Raw genomic sequence first — 11,256 nt, 5'->3', positions numbered from 1 at the left:
TAAATGTCCAGGAAAACCCAGGTGTATGGCAGACCATATCAGGAGTTGTTTCTTTTAGCAAATTTCCCAAAAATGCGCTAAAAGAACTTCATTTTTGTGCGTAGATTTTGCACAAAAAGCTCAACAACTTTGCCATAAAACAAAAGCTCAACTTCTGTGTCCGGATTGACACTTTTTGTAATTTGGCAACCCTGGATATCATGCAAGAGTAAAGTAAGGGGGGGGGGGGAGAGGCAGTCAACTCTTAGAAGGGGAATACTATACCCTGGAGGGGGGGTATCCTCCTTTTTGGTCAATAACATTGGTCAATAGGATGCCAGAACAACAAGGAGCTGTGCATTGCAAAATCGGTGGATTTCCTGTAGGAATTAACTTTTTTGAAAAGAATTTTTATGTTTTTCCATTTTATACATTTCAATAATTTTACAATCATTTTAACATTCCAAAATTCAACTTCCTTCCCCCTCTTTCTGCAGTTCCTTAAATTTATTTTTTTATATTTTCTGCACATTCCAAATTAACTTAACCATTTATTCATCTACTTTAAATGTATACTCTTATAAAACTGCAGGTTCTTACAACAATCCTGCCAATGTTCTTATCTGTTTACAGTTTGTTTGTAAATATTCAATAAACCATTTCCATTCTTTTATTTAAAAGTTCGTTATCTTGATTTCTTATTTTTCCAGTAAGTTTCGCCCTTCCTATTCCTACAGCAATTATCACCCTCAGAATAAAACTTGCCTGGTAGACTGAAAACAATCCCATTCCTCATGAAAAGTCTTTGAGAGGGTGCCATTTGCCCAGTGTAAACTCTGTGGCTAGAGAAGTTTTTGAGAACCTCATCTAAGACCACCACAGCCCTGCAGTGATGCACAGAATGGTACAAGACTAAACTCTTCCTGCAAGACACCATCTTGCCTTCTATGTAGAGACTGAAAGGGACTCCCTTTCACTGCACCGGGGCAGAAAAATTCTCAACCCTGTTGAGGCCGCGATAGTACCAAGTGAATCGTAAATCGCTTTGTGGTCTATGAAATATTCTAAGTCCAGAGACAGGGAGAGGATAAAAGCCAGGAAAATCTGCAGACTACATTTAAACCTGTCTCCAGCCACACAGGGAGGGGGGCGGGTTAAAAATAGCAATGGTTAACCTGTTGGTTATAAATAACTACTTAGCCAGTGTTGTAAACGGCTCGAGGATTATTAATACATATGGAAGGTTTTAATCACTTAGTTGCTTACTGCCAGAGTTCAGGTAAACGATGTCTAGAGGCATCTGCTTCAACTGCAATTTGCATTTGTGGTTTCAGGGATAAATGCAGTCTCCCTCTTTTCCTAATCTGCATGCATGGCACATGTATTGATGGAAGGAAAGGGTCGTGGAGATCCTCAAACCAGGACCCACCATGCTGACAATAAATAGATCACTGGTACTTAAAACATTTCCGCTTTTGTGTAACCCATTCAGTATGTTTCTGGGTGCTATTCAAAGTATTGGTTTTAATCTAAAAGTCCTAAGGTGTTCATTCCTGTACAAATATTTCCCTTTGAGGTCTTGCATTATGTTGCTCTCCTCTTCTGACATTAGAGCATCATTCTTAACATTATTCTATATTTATTTATACAGTGGTACCTTGGGTTACATACGCTTCAGGTTACATATGCTTCAGATTACAGCCTCCGGTAACCCAGAAATATTACCTCAGGTTAAGAACTTTGTTTCAGGATGAGAACAGAAATCGTGCAGTGGCGGCGCAGCAGCAGCAGGAGGCCCCAGTAGCTAAAGTGGTGCTTCAGGTTAAGAACATATTCAGGTTAAGAACGGACCTCCGGAACGAATTAAGTACTTAACCAGAGGTACCACTGTACCCTGTCTTTCCCCCAACAGGGAGTCAAAGTGGCTTAAAGATAAAAATAAGAACAGCCAAAAGATTTTTTTAAAATCAATAATTTAATACAATGGTGGCAGTGGATAAAGATGTATTGTAACTTTTGAGTAGATGTTTTTGGTAACAAAAAAGGGGGGATGAAACCCACAGAAACAATTAAAACATTACAATAAAAACAGTATGGCACCAAACCCTTTCATTAAAAGCAGTTCCACAAAGTCTGTTGGGACAAGGAAGTCTTCATCTGCCATCAGAAGGACAAGAAGGAGGAAGCCAATTGAACTTCTCTAGGAAGGGAGTTCCAGAGTCTGGGAACAAACTTTGCTACTTTTATTCTCAAGAGACAATGGAGTACATCTCTGGGTGTGAAGTTAAGCAGTGTGTATGGAGATCCTGTGCTATCCAGATGAAAAGACACACACACACCAGCCTCGCCGATGTGGTCCTATTAATAATAATAATAATAATAATAATAATAATAATAATAATAATAATAATTTATTTATACCTCACCCATCTGGCTGGGTTTCCCCAGCCACTCTGGGAGGCTTCCAACAAAATATTAAAATACAATAGTGTGTCAAACATTTAAAGCTTCCCTAAACAAGGCTGCCTTCAGCTGTCTTCTAAAAGTCAGATAGTTGTTTGTTTCCTTGACATCTGGTGGGAGGGTGTTCTACAGGGTGGGCGCCACTGCCGAGAAGGCCCTCGGCCTGGTTCCCTGTAACTTCGCTTCTCACAGTGAGGGAACCGCCAGAAGGCCCTCGGCGCTGGACCTCAGTGTCTGGGCAGAACAATGGGGGTGGAGACACTCCTTCAGGTATACTGGACCGAGGCCGTTTAGGGCTTTAAAGGTCAGCACCAACACTTTGAATTGTACTCAGAAACATACTGGGAGCCAATGTAGGTCTTTCAAGACCGGTGTTATGTGGTCTTGGTGGCCGCTCCCAGTCATCAGTCTAGCTGCCGCATTCTGGATTAGTTGTAGTTTCTGGGTAACCTTCAAAGGTAGCCTCACATAGAGCGTATTTGCAGTAGTCCAAACGAGAGATAACCAGAGCATGCACCATTTTGGCAAGACAGTCTGCGGGCAGGTAGGGTCTCAGCCTGCGTACCAAATGGAGCTGGTAGACAGCTGCCCTGGACACAGAATTGACCTGTGCTTCCATGGACAGCTGTGAGTCCAAAATGATCTGCTAAGTGCCTACCCTGTTGGCATACTTTGCAATGGCTGTTTTAAGCAAAATGAATTTTATCTTGTTTTAAAACTGGAACGGTATGTCCCCTTTGAAGATGCATCTTGGCATAAAGTTGATGAAGCCATGTTCTTTCAAGTTAGCCTTCCGCACCTACTGGTCTCCACCTGTTTGGACTACCACTCTAATCAGCTCCAGGCAGCACAGCACAATCGCAAGGAATCCTATCTGGATGTTTTAAAACAGACTTTGCAGTCTATTGCATCTCTAGGTCTCAGTTCAGTAAAACAAAATTTTTGTTCCTGTGAATTTCTTGAGCACCACTTCTAAATTCACAAGAGTGTGTATATGTTGCAATGGGAGAGGAGCTCTTTGGTAGATTTCACTGGAACTGCTAGCTGATCACTCCAGCTGTATACTTTGCTTAAAATAACTAACACTTCTGCAGCAACTACAACACGAGTGGGGAAAGGCAAGGCTGTCACCTGAAACAACAACAACAACAACAACAATTTGTTTATTTGCCACCCATCTTACTGGGTCCCCCCAGCCACTCTGGGCAGCTTCCGACAAATTAAAACATCATCATAAAAAAATGCAAGAGTTTGATTTGTAAAAAGCAGATTTATAGGAAGACTTCAGCCTCAGAGTCAGTAGGTAACTTCATCCTAGAATCAAAGAATTGTAGTGTTGGAAAGGAACCAGAAGAATCATCAAATCCATCTGCCTTGCTTAACAAAGAAGGATTTTCCTACATGTTTAGAGGTTCTTTATTCTTATTATGTACATAAACATTTTAGGGCTGAGCTCTGAAGACACAGCCCATGTTTCAGTGCTAAGTCCAGGCCAAAGTGAAGCTTTTGGAAGATGTGGAAATTTATCAGCATTGACTGCTTGTACTTTACTCGACAATAAAGTAGGCAGACGAGTAAGAAGAGACAGGGCAAATAAACACGATAAATCTCAATGCTAGACAAATCCACACATGGAGAAACAGATGGGGAAATCATATAGGGTGGCTGAATGAACCCCCAAGGATGTTTGGAGGCTGGAATGTGCTTGGTTAGGGTAGCCTTCCCCAGCCTTGGAGGGCTCTGTCTATATTAAGCAAAAGCTCCCATCAACCCCAGCCAGCACCCCACGCAGTCCAAGACGTGTAGAGGACCTGGCTAGGGAGGCTGGTTTAGGAGATGAGTTGACTGATTATTGCAGTGCGGTTTTGTCAGCATTTGGCTAATAGCATGCAGAAGAACCGATATTGCAACCCAGGAAGCAAGATTATTCTATATTTAGTTCCACTCCTCATTAAAAAAAAAAGTTAGCAGTTTATAAACTTAAAAGGAGTTCACTCTGTGCGTACACAGTCCCACACAGAAGCAGGGAAGGTTGCAGTTGATTGCTCCCACCTTGAACGGACTGTTTCCAACAACCTCTCCATTTATTAACTAGTGCACAGGTCCCAAGAAGCTACTTGAAAAGACAGGTGCCATGTGCATTACACTGATTGCAAAAGTTCTCCAGCAAGTGACCTTCGTAAGCTGCTCCTTGAGCAAACTGGGCCTGTCACCTCTGACCCCTGAGTGGTCTCATGGATCCTTAAGTAGAATCACAATCTATACACAGCTGTTTTCTCTGAGCTTTGTGTATTTACTCAGTATCTGGAGAATGGCCAGGTTTTGGGGGGGAAATCTGAGAAATGACGAATACTTCACCCTCTGCAATGGGGAAAAAAGGCTCAAGCACCACTCAAGAGAACCTTTCAAAGCTCATTTTAAAGACACATTTCCTCAGCCCAAGGGCTCGTTGGTAGATGTTGGTCTTCTACCCTTGCCAGCTATGGTTTGGAACTTCTCACGGGACACAGAGACACTGGTTTGTTTCTTTCTTCCTTATCCATTATCCAGATCAACTCATCTCCCATCCATGTTTTTCCTTTCCTTCTATAGTCATCTCCCTTATTTCCTATCTAGAGCTTCTGGACAATGGAGCATTTGGCATAATAGAGACCATCTGTCCCAGCTAACTTGAAGAGACGAGCAAAATATGAGTTAACCCCCCCCCCTCCGGCTAATTGGTGAAAAGATCAACATGCTCTGCCAGTAATATGGTAATTCTGCAGAGGCGGTACTGCACAAAGTGTTTCTGCACAAAAGGGTCTGTAGAAATGAACACCTGCATAGTGGGATTTCAAACTGCAAAACTTACAGTTATCTTTGTGCCACATTTTGGTGAATCTGTTTGATGAAGTTGCTCTATCAGCCTCATCTATGCCCGTTCACATGCTGAAAGGGACTTGGTCGATTGCATCAATTCAATTAACATTGACATTTCTGCCTTGCACATGAATTAAGCTGAATTAGGATTTGTATTTTCCCCCCTCCAGATAAAGGCAAAACCAACCAGATGTGAAAAGCTTGGCCACACCTTGGAATGAGTGGTATTCTCTTCAGCTCCTCCTCCACTGCTCTTTTAAAAAACTAGCACCAATTCAGATGGGCTCCATTGAAACCTACAGCATATTGATGACACTGTAGTTCTATCAAAACTTCTGCCACAAGAATCAAGCTCATCTGGAATAGTGAACATTCAAAGGCAGAGAGTTTTGTATGCTGGTTGAGAGTCCAAATATGGCTTGGCACTACAGTACTATAGGCCAATTGGGGGGATTGATTATCTCGCTCTTCGGCTGGGTCTCCTCTTGTGTTACAACTTCCATACCTTTTTGGAAGAACCTCAACTTGGAATTGAATGAATTGGAGACCTGGAACACAGGACTTTGGCATGCCTGCGTCATTCAAGATGAAAACATAATGGAGTGCAAAAGCTATGGCTCCCTCTTAACCCTCCCTTTGGAGTTCAGAATCTCTAGGATTGTAATGGTTCTCTCTAATGGACTGGGATTCCTTGCCTTCTCTATTTCTATTTTGGGGTTGAACTGTCTGAAGATAAGGGAACAAAACCTGGGACTGAAAAAACGCCTCGGAATCGCCGGAGGAATTCTCTTCTGCATTTCCGGAATGGCAACCCTCGTGCCCGTCTCCTGGGTTGCCTACAACGTAGTGCGAGAATTCTGGGATAAAACTGTGCCAGAGATTGTCCCAAGGTGGGGATTCGGCGAAGCATTATTCCTGGGCTGGTTTGCTGGGTTTTTCCTCATACTAGGTGGGTTTCTTCTGATCTGCTCAGCTTGTTTCCTACAAACCCAAACAAAGTCCAAGCAGTTTGCTGTCCACCGTAAGCCAGAAGTGCGAAAGGCTCCCAGGTTACAAAGTCATCATCAGTACTTGCCACCTAAAAATGCAGACCTTGTCATCTGAGCTGCCTGCTAAAGTCTCTTTACAGGTTTCATGAGAACCATTTGAGATGGTCAGAATGGCTTATATCTGACTGGCTGGAAACTGGGTTATTGTCTAGGATCCTTCCAAGCATCCTTTATGGAGCACTTTTTTTTTTTTGAAAAATATGCTTGGGAAAGCAAACTTTCTGTACTTACATGTGTCATACCATGTTGTGCGGCATTTTCAGTGGCAACAGGGATACCCATCTCAATGACTGCAATGTGGGAAACTTAAACATGAATGCATAGAAATAAATTGTTTTCCTTCAAAATTCACTAGAGTATTATTAACATATTAAGATGGGGACAGGGGGAATGGATGCAGGATTAGAATCCCTGTTCTTTCCTGTGCAAGACTAATTTTTCCTCAGTCTAAACAATCAGGAAAGTGGCTGTTTAATGACATACCCCTTCACTGGAAAGAATTTTTGTCAAGGAGACTGACTGTAGTTATGATATCCAATGTCAATAGCAAGGTATCAAGTTTTATTCAACAGGCATTGTCAAACCTTTTAAGGAGTACTTAATTGCACTGTAAAAAAATAATGAACCATTTGTTTGCTTTTCACATGGATCAGAAATCTCTGTCTTTTGAGACAATACAGTAATAGAGTTTTGGGGGAAATGGCTAAATGGAAACTTCTCAAATAGAAGCATGAAGCATAGAGAAAAATACCTTGCAAATTAGTTTCATTATTTGTGGTGTCTCTGCTACTGACTTCACCTACTAATGGTGCAATCTTATACTGGTCTGCTTAGAAGCCCAGTACAACCTTGAGCTCAATGGGTCTTACTCCATTGCAAGTAGGCAAAGGCTTGCAACCTAGGATCCATATGGTAGGTGTTGAATGAAGATGATCTCTTTACCGTTCAACCCACCTGTGCACTGAAGCAGGTAGCAGGTGAGATGAGTACATTGAACACGGCAATGGTTTTGAACTTCAAGAAAGTAATTCTAGATTGAAACTTTGGCAGAAGCTCCTTTAAGTTGCATTCATCAACAACATATAACTCCTTTCGAGGAAAGGTTAGGTAGGCCTAGATCACTTGCAAGCCTGATTCTGTTGATAACGCAGATGCTCTCATTTGGGGGCAGGGAGGGTGAAAGAGTTTTCTAAGTCTCTTTTCTGAATTCTACAAGCTAATCAGAGGAAAAACAGCATAAATACTTGGATGGTTAAGAGACCCAGGGCAGAGTTAAAATATCAGTATCTCATCTTAGGCTCCTGGTTAGTCCTGGCAACACCCAAATCTAAAATGTCAAAAGTAAAGGCAAGCAGCGTTTTCCCCAGGAGCCTTGTTGTTGTTGTTTAGTCGTGTCCGACTCTTTGTGACCCCATGGACCAGAGCACACCAGGCACTCCTGTCTTCCACTGCCTCCCGCAGTTTGGTCAAACTCATGCTGGTAGCTTCGAGAACACTGTCCAACCATCTCGTCCTCTGTCGTCCCCTTCTCCTTGTGCCCTCCATCTTTCCCATCAGGGTCTTTTCCAGGAGCCTTACACCTATGTAATCATAGGGGCCCAGCCTATGTACACAGCAGTCCACCCCAAACTAACCAGTCAATGTTTTAGATTTACCAAGGATCAGCATCACAGGCTAAATAATGAGGCGCACCACCACTGTAAGTGGTGGAGCAATTAATCTATTCTTAGCACCAAAGCAAGTAGGATGCAGACTAGGTCATGTTATATGGCTAATCCAGTGGTGACCTTTGCAAAAATTATCCAATAGCAAACACTCACAGTGTTCAAACACAGTTGAGAAAAGGAGAAAGATAAAGTCTAGACCGTGGGTAGGCAAACTAAGGCCCGGGGCCTGAATCTGGACCAATCGCCTTCTAAATCCGACCCACGGACGGTCTGGGAATCTGAGTAAAATGTGTGCTTTTATTTAAAATGCATCTCTGGGTTATTTATGGGACATAGGAATTCGTTCTCTCCCCCCATAAAGTCTGCCCCCCCACAGGTCTGAGGGACAGTGGACCGGCCCCCTGCTGAAAAAGTTTGCTGACCCCTGGTCTAGACACTCAAAAGAAACAAAGCAATCCACTACAAATTTAAATAGGGTAAAATTCTTTATTGCACATTTAATTAAAACAGAAAAAGGCTTCTCAAATATGTATTTCCATTTACACCCCGATTGCCAATGTATTCCAGTAAAACAAAGATTGCTTAAAAATATTGGCAGTAGACTTTGCCAGTTAAGCAGTATCTTTTTATAAAGGTTTATTATTCCTGACTTCAGAGCCTTTGTCACTGCCAATACTAGCCTGATAATGAAAATTCAGTGATTGGTAATAAAGGAGATATACTTTGGGAGGTCAGAGAAAGCAGTTTCCTTAGGGGTTTTGTTTTGCATCTCCATTCTTGTCCTGGAATGACTTTTGCAATTCTGTAGCAACTGTAAAATATTGCCACCATCACCATTTCTCCTGATGGCATCAACTGTGTTTTGAGTTGCTAGCATACACAAACGAATGCCTGTATTTTTTACAACCCAGGCTACCAGGTTCTTCTGTTACCGCCACATCAGGAGATCTCTGATGGAAAGGGCCTCAACTGATAGGCTCCCATTTTAAGGTGTTTTTCCACGAAAAAGGTGAATGTGAATTATTGCTCTTAAAATTACCTATGACTGTCTAGCTTATTCCCTGAATCAGTCCTGCTTTGATGTCAATGAGGTCCAGTTTAAACAGGCTTCAGGTTACATGCTCCCCATTGTGCTTTAAATGCACTCCCTTGTGTTGGCCCAGTCATATGCAATGACAGCACAACAGCTATCAGCACTGATAACATACTGCTGGCATTGTGACACATGAATAGACCAGCATGTGTGGCAAGTGCATTCAAAATATAACAGAGCGTGCATGGAATGCTCACAATGAGCATATCAAACCACTGTATACTCCATAAGAATTGAGCACAACAGAAGTATATATATACAATATGCTGTGTTTAAAATTTCCGTTTAAAAAAATAAGTGTCTTCCTACCGTGGTCTTGTAGGAGGCCAAGGCAAATGCAGTTATAGGCAACGTAAAACAGTGAAACCTCAAGATATGTTCTAATTTAGTGGCTGCCCATATATGGTGCACACCAGAGGATGTCATGTCCCATTTAGCCCTTTTCTAAGCACAGTTTTGGTTAGGTCTGAATGTGGATTGTCTCAACATAGCATCTCTCTTCCTTGCTCCATTCCAAAAGGTGGTCGGCAGCTGGATTCCACACGCTGGTGGGCCTGTGGTCTCCAGAGCTTAATGCAGTACAGTCGGCAGTTTTTATTTGACAGTGACAGTCGAGGCCCCGTGAATAGATTCCATGACAGCTGCAAATCGGCTGCAGAGATCGTAGGGAGAATTGGGGCGGATCTTGGGTGGTTCTTTCAGAACTATGCCCTCGGAGGAACAATCTAGCAGGCGGGGTAGGAATTCACTCAGTTTTAGCTGCAGGTCCTCTGTAAGACAAGAAGAGCCAAATAACAACAACAACCCAATAGCAACAAATCTATGCTTTGATGTCTTGTTGAAACTAAGATTGTGAAATGTAAGAAGATGCAGAAAAACTCTGGAATGCTGATCTGTATGTAAATCTGGAAGTTCCCTCAATCATGTTCCCCCCTTTCCCACTCCTTCAAAGCAACATAATGTCACTTACAAGTTAAAATAGGGCACTTATTGACAACTTCACCAAGCACTTCCCATAAACACTCGTGAAGACAGTGTTGCAGACATCACAGATGTCTACAAACCCAACTTGCAAACACTTACAACAGCACCTCATTCTCAGTGCACAGTAAGAGATACCTTTTAAGTTGTACCCAATTCACAACCACCTGCATTTTACAAGGTGGTACCGGTCAGATAAGCCACTTGTCTAAAAGGAAATGTTTCTCACCGTAAGCAACTATCTGCAAGTCTGAATTGCAGATGTGAAAAAGCTTTTTCACAAGTTCATGAAAGCAGAACACAAGAAAACTCAACTGTAGAAACCAGAGCTTTTGTCTATTTTGAAATAGTATTTTAGGGCCAATACTTTTTCCTGACACCCCCTGCTGGCTGAAGTGAACAAAGTTTAACCAATTTATTAAAATCTAGCAAAGAAAAATGCACAACAGATTAACTTCCAGATCATGTGTGCTTATTTTAATTCACAATATGTTCAGTAATAATAATAATAAATTCCTCACACATTGTTGCCTCTTACTACTCCATTCTGCCCCCTGCCCCCGGAATCTCTGGGGTAAAGACTGACATGCCACGTGAAGATTTAAAAGTAAGTTTTCTGATCAGTGTGTACCTTTGGTCACAGGATGTGCCAGGTACAGATGCAACATGTGCAAGTAATTTCTGGCAACAACAAAACATTTTCTATCATTCCTCACCCCAGGAGAATGCTGCTTGGCGTACACAGCAAGCTGCTATAACTGGAACGCCCCATACAAGTATGACTGTTGAGAGGCAGGTGTTACTTCTACTTGCGAACAAGAGGGGAAATGAAAGAATCAAATCCCATATTTTGAACACAAAGATCTAGTATTTCAAGAAGGCAGTCTCTCCAGTAAACTTTAGATGCTGTAGCCCACCAGATGCTGTTGAACTCCACTCCCATCAGCCTCAGCCAGCATCGTCAATAGCCAGATATGATAGGAGCTGTAGTCCAGCCGGCATCTGGATGGCCACATTTGCCACCTTGGCTTTAGGGCTAAGCAAAATGCAAATGTTGCGGATTATCTGAATTGTGCAAGGGCATTTTACTGACAGTCTTTAGAAAAATAGTCAGAAGGTACACGAAGACTAGCAATACAAGGCGAGAGACAGGATGATAGCAGCA

At 42.2% G+C, this 11,256-nt stretch overlaps 2 protein-coding genes across 4 annotated transcripts in view; one reads left to right on the top strand and one right to left on the bottom strand.

Moving 5' to 3' along the window:
• The first annotated feature begins 5,372 nt into the window (after positions 1-5,372).
• On the top strand, positions 5,373-6,699 carry CLDN25 (claudin 25). The gene has a single exon (XM_081891264.1). It carries the CDS (start codon positions 5,695-5,697, stop codon positions 6,403-6,405), a length of 711 nt encoding a protein of 236 aa, XP_081747390.1. The 5' UTR covers positions 5,373-5,694; the 3' UTR covers positions 6,406-6,699.
• A 1,784-nt stretch (positions 6,700-8,483) lies between these two features.
• USP28 (ubiquitin specific peptidase 28) overlaps positions 8,484-11,256 on the bottom strand; it is a 33,212-nt gene continuing 30,439 nt past the window's right edge. For all 3 annotated transcript variants that reach the window (XM_081889754.1, XM_081889755.1, XM_081889756.1), the window contains one exon: positions 8,484-9,880. In XM_081889754.1, the coding sequence (XP_081745880.1) occupies positions 9,705-9,880 (176 nt within the window). In that variant the 3' untranslated portion in view covers positions 8,484-9,704. The remainder of the gene's footprint in view (positions 9,881-11,256) is intronic.

This window comes from Podarcis melisellensis, assembly GCF_964234715.1.
Source record: "Podarcis melisellensis genome assembly, chromosome: 15".
Taxonomy (NCBI): domain Eukaryota; kingdom Metazoa; phylum Chordata; class Lepidosauria; order Squamata; family Lacertidae; genus Podarcis; species Podarcis melisellensis.
Note: the sequence above shows the minus strand (reverse complement) of the source record. Positions and strands in the feature narration are given on the sequence as shown.

What these genes read in the sequence shown, in the direction of transcription:
- CLDN25 (XM_081891264.1), top strand. Translation starts at nt 5,695, where the DNA reads ATGCTGGTTGAGAGTCCAAATATGGCTTGGCACTACAGTACTATAGGC.